At 38.2% G+C, this 17807-nt stretch overlaps 1 protein-coding gene across 1 annotated transcript in view; it reads right to left on the minus strand.

The window, feature by feature from the left end:
• Positions 1–17807, minus strand: part of Styx (serine/threonine/tyrosine interacting protein) — a 34740-nt gene that overhangs the window by 2737 nt on the left and 14196 nt on the right. Inside the window, exons 4-10 of the mRNA XM_038310592.2 lie at positions 16211–16308; positions 9764–9824; positions 8806–8842; positions 8009–8048; positions 7885–7935; positions 4581–4653; positions 1785–1878 (exon numbers count right to left, since the gene is read on the minus strand). Of these exons, the coding sequence (XP_038166520.1) occupies positions 1785–1878; positions 4581–4653; positions 7885–7935; positions 8009–8048; positions 8806–8842; positions 9764–9824; positions 16211–16308 (454 nt within the window). The remainder of the gene's footprint in view (positions 1–1784; positions 1879–4580; positions 4654–7884; positions 7936–8008; positions 8049–8805; positions 8843–9763; positions 9825–16210; positions 16309–17807) is intronic.

The raw sequence follows: 17807 nt of genomic DNA on the forward strand, positions 1-17807 counted from the left end.
CAGGCAAAGTAAAGCATTTCTCCAGGACTCTACGCCTGGGGGTTGGAGAAGAGTGCTCTTACCCTGCCTCATCTGAGGAGATGGTGTCTAAGCTATGTGTGAGACCAGGGAAGAGGAATCTTATGCATTGTAGTAAGAAAAACACCGCAGAAGACCATCCATTTAGTTTTTTGGAGTGTAGACACAAGATGAGCAATGAGACAAACTGAGAAGTCAGAAGGGTTTTTACTACACATTTACTACCTTGGCTGGCTGTGGCTCTGCATGAGAACCATTAGGGTTCTCTTAAACTGGCATGCTCATTTTGGATTTCCCCATCTACACTTCTGTAAGAATAGTCAATGAAGTCTTTGCCAAAATAAAAACATCATTACAAATAAGAAAATAAATTTGAGCACAATGTACAGAATATACCAGGATAATCTAGCAAAAGGCTTGTGTTGCCCTAACTAGCCTTTAAAGTACTATTTAGAAGGAAGTGTGCTTTAAAGATTCTGACAAATATTACAGTGTTTAAACAGTGATTAGAGAGAGGGTCAAGATTAAAGAGTCAAAGATAACTGGGAAGCAGGGCCCAAGAAAGAACATCAGGCCTGAAAGGTGTGTTCTGGACTTGTGCTTAAATGCCAGCTCAACAAGAACAGTTAGCTACAAATGAGTGCCAAGAAATTGGTAAAGATTAAAATTTGAGAGTTTGCTTAGACTGTTAAGTAAGAAATAAGTGGATTTGAGTTATTCTAAAACTAGAGGAGAGATCAAAGTAGGAGTTGGGTACAGTGGCTTTCAACTTTAATTCAATCACTTGGAAGGTAGAGGCAGTTCTCACCTATAGCATATAGGTTCAGGAGACTAGACAGGTTGTCGACTTCAGTAGCAAGCTCCTTTTTTTCCTTTAAAGATTTATTTATTTATTTATTTTGTATATGAATGCTCTATCTGCATGTACACCTTGTATGCCTTTATTCCAGAAGAGGGTATTAGATTCCACTATAGATGGTTATGAGCCATCATGCAGTTGCTGGAAATCAAACTCAGGACCTCTGGAAGGGCAGCCAGTGCTCTTAACCTGAGTCATGTCTCCTGCCTCCAGAAGCAAGCACTTTAATCCACTGAGCCATTTCACCAGGTAAGTTTCAGGTCAGCCTGGTCTACATAGCCAGTTCTGGGACAGTCAGTGCTACACTGACCCAGTCTCAAAACAACCATTGCAGGGGAGGGATGGCTCAGCAGTTAAGAACACTGGCTACTTGCAGACGACCTAGGTTTGGTTCCTAGTATTTACTTGGTGGCTTATATCCACCTATACCTCAAGTTTCAGAGATCTGCTGCCACCTTCTTATCTCTTCAGAAACCAGTCATGTACATGGTGAATATATGTATGTATATATATATATATATATGTATATATGTATGTATGTATGTATATATACATATATATATATATACAGGCAAACCACTCATATACATAAAATAAAGCTTAAAAACAACAAAAACTCAAAATAGTAGTGGGAAATTGAGGTAGCTCACATTAGCTACACTATTGAATTTGAAATATAGTTTTATATACAACTTAACAGAAAGTTAAACCAAGTGATCTTCAAATGGTTACTGTAATTGGCTATGAATTATAGTTTATGAACATCAAAGGTTTATCATCATTGTTTATTACTAGAAAGCTAATCCTTCTGAAATTTTATTCAAGTTTCTAAAGAACTTAGATTGCCCAGTAGTACTACTTCCCCCACCATTACCCTTCAATTTTCTGAAAAAGAAAACACCCTTACCTGTGGTACCAGAATGAACAGATAAGGATCTTTCTATCTGGAGTGGTGACATCATCTGTATTGTTAATTTTGCTAGGTAGATGGCTTCATACTCCTAATAAGAAGATTTTAATTAGTTCAGATATACATTTATATTCTTGAATACCCAAAACAATGATTAGGTGGATATTTGTTTTCTTAGGTTACAGCCAAAAGACTGGTACCATAGTCTCACAAAAGGAATGAAGGTTCACAATCCTTATCTGGTAACTGTCAATTACTGATAATTAGAAATTAAGTAGTGCCAATAGCCCATTGCCAGACAGATATATCTTCTGCCGCTGGAGCATTAGCTATAATGGTCTAATTCCATGTTAAACTTAGTACAAATGGTAGAGGAGCCTCAAAACATCTCCCCACCCCTGAACCTATATCCATCAGGTAACAATGATTCATCTTTATCTCTACCCCCTCAGAACCTATATCCATCAGGTAACAGAGATTCATCTTTATCCCCACCCCTCTCAGAACCTATATCCATCAAGTAACACGTCCTACCAAGCTATCAACACTTTCAAATAAACCTTGATCTATTTTCCTCCACTACCACTTTTGTTTAAGCCAATGTTGGTGTGGGAGAATTGTCTGTATTCTGTCAATCATGTTTTAAATAAACACTGATTGGCCAGGCAGGAAGTAGAGGCGGGAAAACCAGACAGGAAGTAGAAACAATGCAATGAGAACAGGAGAATTCTGGGAAAGAGGAAGTTGATTCTTCCCAGTCCTGTGCAGACCACCGAGGAAGCAGTATGTGACCTACCAGCTGAAAAAGGTACCCAGCCATATGGCAAAAATATATGAGAATAATGGGTTAATATAAGCTACAAGAGCTAGTAACTAGCCTGAGCTAATGGGCCAATCAGCTTTATAACTTATAGAGATCTCTGTGTGATTTTCTTTGGGGCTTGCTGGCTGTGGGGTACTAGGCGGGACAGAAACCCCAACAAGCAGGCCCCGTTCATGTTACACAATCTTTTTTATTATTCTTGTTTGCATGTATATGCATATGGGAACATGCCTGCTACAGCACACACATGGAGGATAGAGTACAAATGTGTGGAGCTGGTTCTTTTTACAGGAATTCCCAGGATCAGGATTAGGTCTTTGGCAAGTGCCTTTACTCACTAAAGCATCTCACTAGCTCCCAGTATTATCCTCTCTTGACTTCTCTTAATACATCCTTTAAAATGGTCTACTTCCTTCTGGCAGTTGCCTTCAATTTTCTCTATAGTCTTCACTGAAGATATTAGCCAGAATGACCTTCTCATAAGAAAGCATTCCTCCACTAGAGTGTCAACTATGGCAGGAAGTTTTCTACCAGCATCACAACAAACCCAAGAGTACCAAGTTGTAGGGGTTGGAGAGATGCTTAGTGATTAGGAGTTCTGCCTGTTCCTTCTGAGGGTTCAGTTCTTAGCACCAATATGGTGGCTCACAACCATCTCTCACTCAGTCCCAAGGCATCCAAGGACAACAGGCACATACCTGCTACAAAGACACCCAAACAGACAAAACATCCATACACACACACACAAAAGTAACACACTGCACTGAAATGGTATCATGACTCCAAAGCCATTATGTAATAAGATACCTTCAGCTCCACTGTAGTCACATGAGACCACCATTGTATGTGCGGCCCATTATGCATAGAAACATTCTGTGACCAATGACGGCATTACAGAAATATGCTCGATGTTATTATTTTAAACGTATTTATTCAATATACCTGTCTCTCCTTCCTAAATGAAATTATAGTATATGACACTACACTTGGTTTCTTCAAGATTTATTATTAAAAGGACTTAATTTTACATCTGATTCTTACACAATGCTAAATTGTCATTTTATTTATCATATTATACCCTACTTTTTCAAGTACAAAAATATACTGTAAAATGAATGTTTTTGTACAAGGCATCAAAAAAAAAAAAAAAACAACAGAAAAATGTGCTCATATACTTAGTATGTAGTGACTTTCTTTAATTTTGAAGTTTTCAGGACTGTAAAACTGGGGGGAGGGGAAATCACCATAGTTTCTATCTTGTATATATTTTTTATTTGCATTCAGTCATTCATTTAAATTGACTTACTGGGGAAAGAAACACATTTGATGTGTGTGTGAAGGGCAGGACAATTTGGTTCTTTGCTATAAAGTACCTCAACCTAGTAAGTCATCTCCCCAGTCCTTCTCTGTGTAGTCCTGGCTATTCTGGAATTTGCTCTGTAGACCAGGCTGGGTTCAAACACAGAGATCTGCCTGCCTCTGTCTCCCAAGAGCTGGGACTAAAGGTATGGGCCACCACCACCTGGCCTCTACCTTGTATTTAACTATGTACTTTTAACCCATTTTCTTGGTAACTACAACTGCAATCCAAGCTTGCCTGAATTCATGACAATCTTCTTGCATCAAGTGTCTTGAGTGCTGGGATTACAGATACGAGTCATCAAGATCAGTTTAAGAAAAGAAGGGCTGGGTGAAGAGGTATATGTTTTTAATCCTAATACTCAGAAGGCAGAGGCAGGCAGATCTCTGTAAGTTTGAGGCCAGTCTACTTTACATAGAGGGTTCCAGGTCAGCCAGGGCTATGTAATAGAAACTATTTCAGAAAACCCAAACCAAAAGAACATTTCAATAAAGATGCAAACTGGAATCATCAACTTAGTTAAATTATAGTAATATCAAGTATTTACGAAATAAATTCTATACCTAAGATGCATAGACAGGTCATTTTAATCCTTAAAGAGAGTTATTACCTGGAGTTGGTGGACAAATCCAGCATTAGGATTAATACAAAATCTCCTTTCTTGGACATAAGCAAATGCATCTCTGAAAACAGAAATAAAATTAATATAAGGAAAGTATTTCATGAAAGAAAATTTTTAATCATTAAGAATTTATTTGAAATTTCCCCTAAGGCTGAGGATAGAGCCCTGTAGAATCTTAGCTATGCAAGGCCCTGGGGTTCAGTCCCCAATACAGCAGAAAAAAACCTACAACATTAAAAACCACCTAAAATTTTTGCCAAAGTAGGAAATCATATTCATACAGTTTAATAATATAGAGAAGTAGTAAGTTGTGGATAGAAGCTGGGTCAACTAAATTCACAGTTCCCAGGCTTACCACCTATCACAGGGAACTTGCACCACGTTTTCTTGCTGGTAAAATAGATAATATAATGCTGATTTTGAGATCAATGAAGGTGAGAGAAGTGTAAAGCACTTTGTGCATGTAGCATACCTGTCACATGTTCAAATATTAAATTAGTAATTAACTGCCTTGTATTATAAAGCTTCATGTCATGTGACATCTAGTAGAAAGCACAATGGAATCAAGAGATGATGAATATCACTGACAAGATTCCAAATAAAAAGAATATCAAATGTAGTCTATTGATGTATGTTAAATATTTTTTCAAGTACTTGTATGATGTGGCAAGTTGTATGTGTTGCTTTTTATTGGTTAATGAATAAAGAAGCAGCTTTAACCTGTGATAGGGCAGAATAGACGTAGGTGGGAAAACTAAACTGAATGCTGGGAGAAAGAAGGCAGAGTCAGGGAGAAGTTTCCGTGGAGCCCGCTGAAATTTTGCCAGTAGGCCACCGCCTTGTAGTGATGCACAGATTAATGGAGATAGGTTAGTTTAGGATATAGCTAGCTAGAAATATTCTTAAGCTATTGGTCAAACAGTATTGCAATAATACAGTTTCTGTGTGATTATTTTGGGTCTGAGCGACTAAGAACAAACGAACAGCCTCCATCTACACTTGTATTCAAATATTTAAAAATTGTATTGATCAATTATTTTTGATAATTTCACACATGTGAAAGCCCCCCCCCCACCCTCTTATCACCTGCCCATCCCTATCAACCCACCCCCATTCCCCTTTGGAGCTCTGGACCCTGCCTCTTCAGTCTGCCAATCCCTTTCAGGGATTAATCACTTTTGGTGTTGTGACCCTGTTGTGTAAAGTTTCCTCCAAGGTTGAAACATTCCTTCCTGCAGGGAAGCTAAAGCAAACAACTCAATAGCTTCAGGAAGTCCCTGAAACTGACCAGACTGACAAGCCCCTAGCTCCAAAGAGTAAAGAACACTCAGAGATACTCTCTGACAACCTAAGCTGCCTTGAAGAAGCTGATAACCACTAAATTGCCTGAAAGGTTTACACACAAGAACTAAGTCACATGTAAAGTATATTCTCCAACCTGTACAGTGTGTTCCAGGTTTCCAGCTTTTGTGAGCTGTCACCCAGGCTGGGGTGTATTGTCATGTGTAAGCAAGTCCACGAAAGCCCACAAGCTAAAGGGGGTGGTTATTTATTTATTGAGTAACACTAACAACAAGGTAGAGAGTCATTGCAGTCCTCTGCTGTGTTTGTGCTAGGAGCTGCAATCAGTTCTCCAACCACCACCCAAGAGAGCAATATTGCTTCCTGTCTGTGCTTATAGTACCTCAGATCATGCCCTAATGGGTTAGTATTCAAATTGCTATTGGCTGAAATGAATTTCCACACCTCCCCCTTAATCTTTAAACACTCTAATTTTTTCAAGGTAAACACTTTGAGCGCCAAGGGACACTCAGCTAAGAGCTAAGAGCATCAAAAAGGGGTGCCGTGGACTACCACCAGCTCCCAAGATCCAAGTATGAGCTTTTTAACTGCAGCAACTTTTAATATACGCTACTGGTGCTGGAATTACTGCGGATGCTGGCAGCAGATTTGCCTTCCAATGAATCCTTGTTAAAGGATTTAACATGGACTCATTCTAATTACAGGGCCTCAAAAGAGTCCTGTGTATAGAACCAAGGTCCTATTCTATTATTCCTAGTTGCCATATCCATACCAAGCCACATGGCTTGGTACCTTTTCTCAGTAAGGCATTCTCATCTTGCTTCCTCTGTCTTTGACAACTGCGTCTCTGCTTTTCCTCTTCCTAGAATTCTCCTAGTGTGGTAGTCTCGTCTATACTTCTGCCTGTCTACTGGCCAATCAGTGTTTTATTAAATCAATATGAGTGACAAATCTTTACAGTGTACAAGAGCATTAATCCACAGCAGGGGTGGGCTTGGCAATGCAGCTGTCTGATTCATTTTTTCTTCTTTAAGTAACTCCTCACCCATTTTTCTGTCAGTAACCCCAATAAAATTCAGTGGCTCACCAAGCTGGGCTGTGGTAATATCCATACTTTGACTTGTCATGGGCTCCATACTGAGGTAAGTAGATGTGTGTATTGCATCTGCACAGGAAAAGTCTTGTCACACAACAGACCAATTTAGTGTGTGACTCTGAGTCGGAACTATGTATCAGAGCCTGGTAGGGTCATCAATGGGTATATAACTGAAAGCAATGTTTTCCATGCTCCTTAAATCTATTAGAGGCAACTACTTAAAAAAATGTGTATGAGAGCTTTGTTTATATCATCTATGTGTGCATGGAGCGTGCAGGAGGCAGAAAAAAAGTGTTTAATCCCCTGAAATTGTTAACAGACAGCTAGACGCCACCTGGGTACTGAACCAGGTCTTCAGCCATTTCTCTAATCCAAATAAAGAAATACTTTTCAGTTTGGAAGTGATATAGACTTATTAACAAGGACAGGACAAGATTTCCAGCTTTCTTTCGTAAGAAAAGTAGTACTTCATACCAGCTTGGTTTATAAACGAGTGCTACAGACAATTTTTAATTAATTTTTCATTCACTGCTTAATAAAAGAGTGTGACTTAAGTTTCTTTTCTTAAACACAATCTTGATCTGTAGTCTTGGTTGTGCAGTCCAGGCTTTGGCTTGCCTTTACAGTAATCCTTTTACTTTAGTCTGCTGAGTATTTTGATTACTGGCATTAATTCTATCATACCTAGTATTGCATCAATTAAAATAAACAACAAAATTTGTACCAAGAATTTTTAAACTGAGACAAATCAATTCTCAACAAGTTTTCCAGTTTTGTCTAATCAATTATGACTATATATTTTTTCAAAAAGGAATATTTAGCTGTAAATTCCCAACTATTTCTATTAAGTCCATTTAGGTGAGGTGAAGTACTACTTTGAGTATGCTCACTTACCTATACTTCATCCCGAATGTCTCCATGATGTATGCAATAACGAAGGCAGCACTGAAGACAGAGAAACAATTAGAAAACAACTCATAACTAAACATAAGAGACCCAAGATTGTCTACCTTCATACCTTCTGGAGATTCCTGCATTCCCATGGACAAGAACTTTTCCTGAAAAAGTTTAAAAAAGAGCAGAGTTCAGACATATACCAAAGCTACATCAGGCTGCAGTGAGTCTTCCTTAAGTATTTTTTAAAATATTTATTTATTTATTATATATACAATAGTCTGTCTGTGTGTATGCATGCTGGCCAGAAGAGGGCACCAGACCTCATTACAGATGGTTGTGAGCCACCATGTAGTTGCCGGGAATTGAACTCAGGACCTTTGGAAGAGCTGGCAATGCTCTTAACCTCTGAGCTATCTCTTCCTTAAATATTTTATATCATGTACATGCCACTTAACTATTAGTTTTCAAGTCTTTATTTTAATTATGCACAGAATACAACAGATTGAGAGAAATTGAAAGTAGTTGGGTGGGAAATTTTTAAAAGGTTTAACAAGATGAAGTAGCTGGAAAATATAGAAAACTGTCTACCATATAAAAATAGAATTACCCTATCATACATTTCAAAAAAACTATCAACCAAAAGATAACTGCAACAAAATAATTTCCTAAAATTAAAACAAACACTATAGTCTAGAGAGATGGCTCTGTAGTTAGGAGCATTGTGGCTCTTGTAGAAGACCAGGCTCGATTCTTAGCACCCACATGGCAGCTTTCAACTGCCTGTACACCAGTTCCAGTGGATCAAGTGATCTCTTCTGGCCTCTGCAGGCACCAGGCACACATGTAGTGCAAATACATACATGTAGACAAAATACTCCTAACCTAAATAAATCTTTTAATAACAGAAAATATATTTACCTCCATTTTGTAAGCTTCCGTCAATAAATTCTTTAGTCTGTGGGCAAGAGACAACAGGTTACAGTAAAACATGTAGAATAAGATAAACATAAAGCTGGGCAGTGGTGGTGCACACCTTAAATCCCAGCACTTGGGAGGCAGAGGCAGGTGGAACTCTGTGAGTTTGAGGCCAGCCTATTCCAGGACAGGCTCCAAAAGCTACAGAGAAACCCTGTCTCGAAAAACCACACACACACACACACACACACACACACACACACACACACACACGATAAACATATATAATAAAACAAAAGAGTTGAAAAGATTCAAGTTTAAAGTCACCCTGAGTTACAAAGAAAGACCTAATCTTTAAAAAAGATTTTTAAAATATTTAAAAATGAAAATTCTTGAGCTAGTAAGATGACTCAGCAGGTAAAGCCACCTACCACCAAGCCTGACCCGAGTTCCATCTTAGGACACATGGTGGGGAAAACAGACTCCCAAAAGATGTCCTATGACCTTCATACGCACACATGGCATACACAATTGTGTTCATGCATAAACTTACATACATAAAATGTAATATAATTAAAATAACAACAACAAAACGCTTCAGTGAGGGGGCTGGGAGATGGTTAAGCAATTAAGAACACTAGCTACTCACTGCCCATGCAGAAGACCAGGGGCTGATTCCCAGCACCTGGCTCATAGCCATCCATAACTCCAGTTCTATGAGATTCAATACTTTTGAGGGTTTTTGCATGCATGTGGTACACACACATCTATTCAGGCAACACACAATAATAAATATAAAAATAAAAAGTCCTCAGTGATACTTTTAAGGTTTAAGTAATTCACTTTCTTTTTAAAATAAGTCCACATTTTTTCAGCCATAATGAAGTAAAAGTAGTTTTAGAATCTAAATTAATAGGTCTAAATCATAAGTCTTAAGTGATATTAAAATACTTATACCTACCATAGGGAAAAAACGTATTATGTTTTCAACTGGATTATCTGCAATATCCAAAACTAAATATCTGGAAAAAAAAAATTTATGATAAGTATACTCTCAGATAAATCTCCATACAAAAAAATTGATGCTTTAAATCCCAAATAAATAACAACCTATCTCTTTATTTAAAAATATAAATTATAAACCCTGTCTTGAAAAACCAAAAGATAAAAAAATATATAAATTATAATCCTCAATTACATTTCTATTAATCTTCATGTATGTGATATCTGTGTATTAACAGTTTGACTTTAAAAACAAAGTTTGGTTTTTTTTATGTGCGTTGGTGTTTTGCCATAGACGTTAGGTCCCTGGAACTGGAGTTACAGACAGTTGTGAGCTGCCATGTGGATGCTAGGAATTGGAAGAGCAGTCAATGCTCTTAACTGCTGAGTCATCTCTCCTGCCCCCAAAATGACTTTTTAAGCTATACTTAATCTGTGAGCTCCATTTCCATATATGGTTTTGTTTGTTTGTTTTTTGTTGAGACAAGGTTTCTCTGTAGCTTTGAAGCCTGTCCTGGAACTAGCTTTTGTGGACTAGGCTGGCTTCAAACTCACAGAGATATGCTTGCCTCTGTCTCCTGAGTGCTGGGATTAAAGGTGTGCACCATTTTTAATGTGTGAAAATTTATAATTATTTTTCATATTCTTATTAGTTTTTTGAGAATTTCATACATGCATACAGTATATTTAGAGCATATTCATTCTCTGATCCCCACATTCCTCCCAAATAGAGACTCCAACATTTTCCTCCCAAACTTTACGCCTCTTGCCTGGTTTGATAATTACTTTTTAAAAAGACTTCATTATATGTAAGAGTGTTTTACCTATATGTGTATGTATGTTCACACATGTATGCTTGGTACTCAAGAAAGCCTATTCCCTTCGAATTCAAGTTACAATGGTTGTAAGCCACTATGTGGGTTCCGGGAACTAAACCCAGGTCCTCTGCAAGAGCAGTCAGTGGTCTTGACCACTGAGCCATCTCTCCAGCTCCTGATAATATTTTGATTAAAAAGGTGTAAAATAATTTTCAAAGTATCATATATCAGCTGGGCGGTGGTGGCACACGCCTTTAATCCCAGCACTCAGGAGGCAGAGGCAGGCGGATCTCTGAGTTCGAGGCCAGCCTGGTCTACAAAAGCTAGATCCAGGACAGGCTCTAGAAACTACAGGGAAATCCTGTCTCGAAAAACCAAAAAAAAAAAAAAAAAAAAAAAAAAAAGTATCATATACCAAAGGACTGTGCCATAGATTTATGTTGTCCAAGGATACCTAAAGCCATGTAACACAGCATCTAAGATTTTAGTATAAAATGTTTATCTAGTTAAAGCAAAAACCATAAGCAGTAAAGAGAGCTTCCGAAGGATCTAGAAAATTAGTACAAAAAGTACATTCACTCCTCAGAGCAGAAGATGGTTCTCCAGAGTTCTGAAAGTGTTCCTTGCTTCTGAAGGTTTGAGGACATTTCAAAGGAAGCTTAATGTTTGACTGAGGGAGAGGAAGCTAAACAAAAACAAAATGATATGGTGGCTCAGTCTGCAGTTCCAACATTTGCCGGGGGTGGGGTGGTTGAGGCAGCAAGACTGTCGAGATCCAGGCCAGCCTGAGCTACTAAGATTCTAGTTTTAAAAAACAAAACAAGGGGATGGAGAGATGACTTAACAGTGAAGAACATGTGCTGCTCTTTTAGAGGAGCTGAGTTCAATTCCTAGCACTTACATCAGGTAGCCTACAACCGCCTCTAACTTCAACAGGAAGACTTGGATGCCACTGGCCTCCAGGGACACCTGCACTCACATGCACATAACCACATATCTACATATAATTGTTTTTTTGAGATAGGGTTTCTCTGTAGCTTTGGAGCCTGTCCTGGAACTAGCTTTTGTGGACTAGGCTGGCCTCGAACTCACAGAGATCCGCCTGCCTCTGCCTCCCGAGTGCTGGGATTAAAGGCGTGCGCCACCACTGCCTGGCGAAAATAATACATTTTTTAAAAAACAAGTTTGGTGAAACATTGAATCAACCAGTCATCTTCAGTAAAGCAAAAAACAGCTAAGAGAATTTTCATCCTGGAATTTTATGCTAGAAATCAAAATATGGAGCCACCATTATGCTATGTTTACAAAAAATAGTATAGTTTGCAAAAATTTTCTAACTTCAACTATTCAGCATCACTTTATGTTTAAGGACAAACTGTAGATAAATTATGAAATCATTATTATAAATCATTTTGGCTTTTAAAAATATAAGGTTTCAATGACCCTTTTAAAGGTAACATCTTCAAAAAATTCAGGTCTTAACAAAGAGATGTTAAAGCTCAGGATAAAGGGGAAGTCCATGTACACACCACAAGGGTCTGACAATAGCGGTGACCTACACTACTTGACAGGTCCATGGTGCCATTTCAAACATCAGCAACCAGTATGATTATCAACATCCTAGAAAGTCTAGGTGGGGCGGGGAGTGTCCACTTTCTGAAGTATTCCCCAGGACTGCAGAATGACATGTGACTTAATAACAGCCTTTTTGTCACTGTTCTGTACACCCCAGGCTCCTCCTAATCACTGCACAACTGCCCTCTGAAAACAGGAGAAAGGCAGCACCATCAGCACTCTAGCTGCAGACAAAGTAAATACCAGGACAGAAGCCTTTACAGAGAACATACCCGCTCACAGCCAGCTCCTTCTATCTACCACCCCTAACCCAGGTCAAAACCCATCACTTTAGTTTCCTTCTCTTTTTGGATCTTGCCATCAATACCCCCAACTCTAAAACTGCAATAACTCAGACATTTCCTGCATGCCTAAAAACTTAAGAAGCAAACATTCCTCATAGTTAAAAACAACTCCAAAATAAAAAGAAAAAACAAAACAACAATATTTAAAAATTTGGCTAGGTGTGGTGACCCATGGCTTTAGACTCTGAGACAGAGGAAGGCAAATCTCTGAGTTCAAGGACAGTGGTACACAAAACCTAAACCTCATTTTGAGGAGAGGTTTTTAAATTTTGATCTTCTCTAATAGTACAGCACAATCCAGCAATACCCATAAGAGGCTGAAGCAGGAAGATCAATTTTGAGTCTGGGAAGCATACTAACTTGCAGAAAGAAAGGAAAAACATAACAAAACAAAAATAAATAAAAACAAAATTAAAAAATCCCCCCCCCCCAAAAAAAAAACAACTTTAACAGTGGAAAATTGTATAAGATGGAAAACAGATTCCTTACTATCCTGGACCATGACTTTCCCTCTCAAAAGCAACTACACAAGCTTCAAGCATGTTGATTCAGGACTTTTCAATATACATATAAGAATATATAAACTTGGGGCTGGAGAGATGGCTCAGCAATTAAGAGTACTGGCTGCTCTTGAAGAGGACCTGGGTTTGATTCCCAGCACTAGCAAAGGCAGTTCATACTGTAACACTAGTTCCAGGGGATCTGATGCCCTATTCTGATTTCCACAGGCATACACATGGTACACAGATATACATCAGGCAAAACACCTATATACATAAAGTATAAATATTTTAAATACTGAGAATATACATCTACACGCACCCTTCTTTGTTCTTGAAATCACTAAGATCAACACACATGTCTAATTCACTCCTGTTTAATTATGTAATATTCTATTAGCTGCACATACATTTGAGTGCCCTATATATATAAATTACACTCATTATTTACAACCAGTAAAACAAGCATTAAGATATTCTTAACATTTGGCTTACATATCCTAAGTTAAAGAAGATATTTTTAACAAATACTTTTATATAGACACAGGGTATTTCTATAAAAAATATTAAAGAAAACACTGGTAATACTTATCTTCCAATAATCAGGGGGCTCATTTGCCTTTTATCTTTAGCATGTGTAATATAGTCTTTATTACTGTTATACTATTTGTCTTATAAATCTGTCTCAGTATGGAGTCCAGGCTGGCACTGAATTATAATCCTCCTGCCTCAGTCTCCTGGTGGTAGGAATATAAGAGTGAATCACTAAACCCAACTTTATTTTAAAAATGAATCTAAAATAACAAATATTCAGACCATTAGTTATTCTGCACTTATCAGTAAGATAAATGAGAAGCTGGGTGCTGGTAGCACATACCTTTAATCACAATACTCAGGAGGCTGAGAAAGGTGGATCTCTGTTCAAGGTTAGCTTAGTCTACAGCACAAATTCTAGGACAGCCAGGGCTGTTATATAGAGAAATTAAAATAAATAAATAAAATGAGAAAGCAAAAATTGTATGAAAAAGTATTTAACTCCAGCAGACTGGAAACAAATTTTCCTATTTTATAACTGTCTTGGAGAAGTACTAAGAGAGCAGTCACTCACTCTTGATAGTGAAATATAAACTGATACATTACACTGGAGGGTAATATGCAACCTATTAAAATGTAATGTGCTCATATTCTTAGATACAATTCTACAAATTTACCCTATCAGTATATTTACATTTAAATTAAATGAAAATTATTACATGTTATATAGACATATGAATATATAAAAAATCTGCAAACATAGAAATGCACAAGACATTGATTAAAACTGGGTATAGTGTTGATAAAATCCCAGGCCTTAGGAAGCTGAGGCAAGAGGATCATTCATTTAAGATCAGCCTTGGCTACATAAGACCCTGTTCTCAAAAAAAATTTAAAAACATAAATAGTGGGTTTGGGGGAAGACTGGGGAGACAGCTCTGTGGGTAGTGCACTAGCCATGCAACTGTGAGGGCCTGAGTTAAAATTCCAAGACCCACCATATAAAAAGCTGGGTGTGGAGGCTAGAAAAAGTTTACTTAATTACTATTAAGTATTAATTACTATTAATTATTGTTAAGTGAACTGGTTTCTCTTTCAGTACTGAGGTTGGATTCCCAGCATCTATATAGCAGCTCACAACTGTAATTTCAGTTCCAGGGGTTCTGATGTCCTCTTCAAGCCTCCATGGGCACCAAGCACACAACTGATACACAGACATACACATAGGCAAAACACCCATGCACATGAAAGGGTTTTCTTTAAAAACAGACACATGCGCGCACACATGCGTACACACACCCACATACGCAAAAAATGAGAATCAAAACAAATAAAACCCAACAAGACAAAACATGGTAAAACAAAGTAAAACAAAAAGCACACGTAAAACATGGTGTTTATTTTGTGCTGGCCAATTAACTATTCCTGGGCATGGGGCCTGCCCTGAAGTGCAAATAAGAAATTTTTTTTAAAAGCTAGGTATGAGAGCTAGGAATGGCTCAGTGGTTAAGAGAATAGACTGCTCTCAAAGATGACTTCAATTTGCTTCCTACATCCAAATCTGGCAGGTGACCATCACCTGTAAGTCCAGTTCCAGGGGTATCTGCACTCAGTGTACATATCCACAGAAACATACACACATAATTAAAAACAGTGTCTTGAGCCAGATCAGTGGTGGCACACACCTTTAATCCTAGAACTTGGGAAGAAGACGCAGACGATCCCTCTGAGTTCGAGACCAGCCTGGTCTAGAGAGTGAGTTCGGGACAGCTAAGGCTGTTACAAAGAGAAACCCTGTCTTGAAAAATCAAAAACCAAACCAAAACAAAAATATCCAGTATCTTGAAAAGTAAAGCTAAGCTTGGACGCTCACATCTGTAAGCCCGGTTCTCCTACGGCAGGGAATGCCCCAAAACCTGAGGGCCAATTAACCTGGCACATGCTTCTGTGAACAAAAGACCAAGTCTCAACTTGGTTATTCCTTGACATGTGTAAATAGGAGTGGGAAGTGGGGTGAGGAGCAGACTCAAAAAACTAGTAAAACGACCTTATCTATAGGAATTAGCTTGTATGCTTCTGAATGGACATACAATGAAGAAATAACAGTAGATGCCTTTGGGGAAGGGGACTGACTATCTAGGAGATAAGAGTACAGAAACATATGTTTTATTATACATCCTTTTAAACCTCTAGAATTAGGAACGTGATTTAAATATTTTAAATTCTATTAAAATATATTCCATAATAGCTGATATTTACAAAATAGGTGGGTACAAAGGAAAGTTATATTGTGTAACAAACTTGAAACAAGGTCATTACAGGACAGGCAGAATGCTTGCCTAGCATGCTTAAGGCTCTGCGTTCAATCCTTAACACTTCAAATCAGTAACAATAATAAAACATTACATGTTTTGACCTTAACATTTTTTCTTTTTTCTTTTTTTTTTTTGGTTTTTCGAGACAGGGTTTCTCTGTAGCTTTGGAGCCTGTCCTGGAACTAGCTCTTGTAGACCAGGCTGGCCTCGAACTCACAGAGATCCGCCTGCCTCTGCCTCCCAAGTGCTGGGATTAAAGGCGTGCGCCACCACCGCCCGGCCCTTAACATTTTTCTATAAATCACAGCAATAATTCTTACCTAAATAATTGTTGAAAGTTTGGTTTAATAAAGTTTGCTTCAATATTTTGCCGTATGCAAATTATATGAGTTATCCCATGTCTCTGTAATATAGGGAGCTATGAAAAAGAGAAGAAATAATAGTTTAAAACACAAAGCATCAATCACCTCACCCTAATACAGAAGTTTGACAACAGACAAAACTCATATCTACTACTTAACTACAGAAGATGAAAACTAATTTTATGGTAATTGACAAGATCCATAAGCAATTCAATGATTCAAGATTAACACATTAAACTGTTCTCTAGAATTTAACATGGACATTATTTATGTTTGACTCTAGAGCTTGAGGAGAACTTAAAGATAACTTGTCAAGAAGCCAGTACTAGTAACAATCATGGCTAAAACCATTGAGTTTAGAATCGTGAGAACCTAAGCTAGAAATCCCAGCTCTGCCCATGTGTGGCTCAGTTCTGTTATGTGAGAATGGGGAAAAACACTACCTTTACCTGAGCAGCTACAACTAACTATACACAGAAAGAAAAAAAAAAGTGTATTATAAAGACTTAGTTTAAACAGGCCATGAGATGGAAATCCCATGTCAGAATATGACCTTTATATGACAAAGAAAAGAACATGCTCACTTTGTGCCCATGTGACTACAAAGCAAGGAGATACTGTTCAAAGGCCCAAACCAGGCTCCCAGGAGCATAATGTGTGATGCAGGCACTAACGTAAGCAGCAAGTTACTCATGCCTTGCTATTTTATCACAGGTGTCCAAACTGACTAAGACAATAGGGTTTTTAAAGTCTCTCTCTCTCTCTCTCTCTCTCTCTCTCTCTCTCTCTCTCTCTCTCTCTCTCTCTCTCTCTCTCTCTCCTCTCCCCCTCCCCCTCCCTTTCTCTCTCTCTCTCTTTGAGACAGGGTTTCTCTGTGTAACAGTCCTGGCTGTCCTGGAACTTGCTTTGCAGATCAGGATGGCCTCGAACTCAGAGATCTGCTTGCCTCTGCCTCCCGAGAACTGGGATTAAAGGCGTGCACCACCACAGCATGGCGGTTTTCAAAGTCTTAAAGGTTAATTTTGACAGCAAACTTTGTCAGTATAGATCAGAGTTCAGTTATCTTTGTATTTTCTAAGTATATCCTGGGATATAAGCAGGAGTGTTTAATGAATTAATTAGAAGTGTTTGATAGGATTAATAATAATCCAACCTTCTATATGTATGCAACCTCCAAAATTAACTCAACATTCATTTCTTAATTTACACTTAATGATCAAGATGGGGTTTCTGTATCTATTTAATTTTACTAATATGAAAAACTACAAGAGGACATAAAGAAATCTGCTGTAACTGGACATGGGGGCAGAAGCCTTTAATCTCAGCACCTAGGAGGCAAGAGCAGGATGTACTGGGAGGTTGTGTATGTCAATTTGACACAAGGAAGGAGTCCCAGCTGAGGAAATACCTCCTTGAGATCCAGCCGTAAGGCATTTTCTCATTTAGTGATCAATGGGGGAGGGCCCAGCCCACGCTGAGGTGATGCCATCCCTGAGTTGCTGGTCCTGGGTTCTATAACGTGGGCTGAGCAAAGCATGGGAAGCAAGTCAGTAAG

Source organism: Arvicola amphibius, chromosome 13, assembly GCF_903992535.2.
Source record: "Arvicola amphibius chromosome 13, mArvAmp1.2, whole genome shotgun sequence".
In the NCBI taxonomy this organism is placed as follows: Eukaryota; Metazoa; Chordata; class Mammalia; order Rodentia; family Cricetidae; genus Arvicola; species Arvicola amphibius.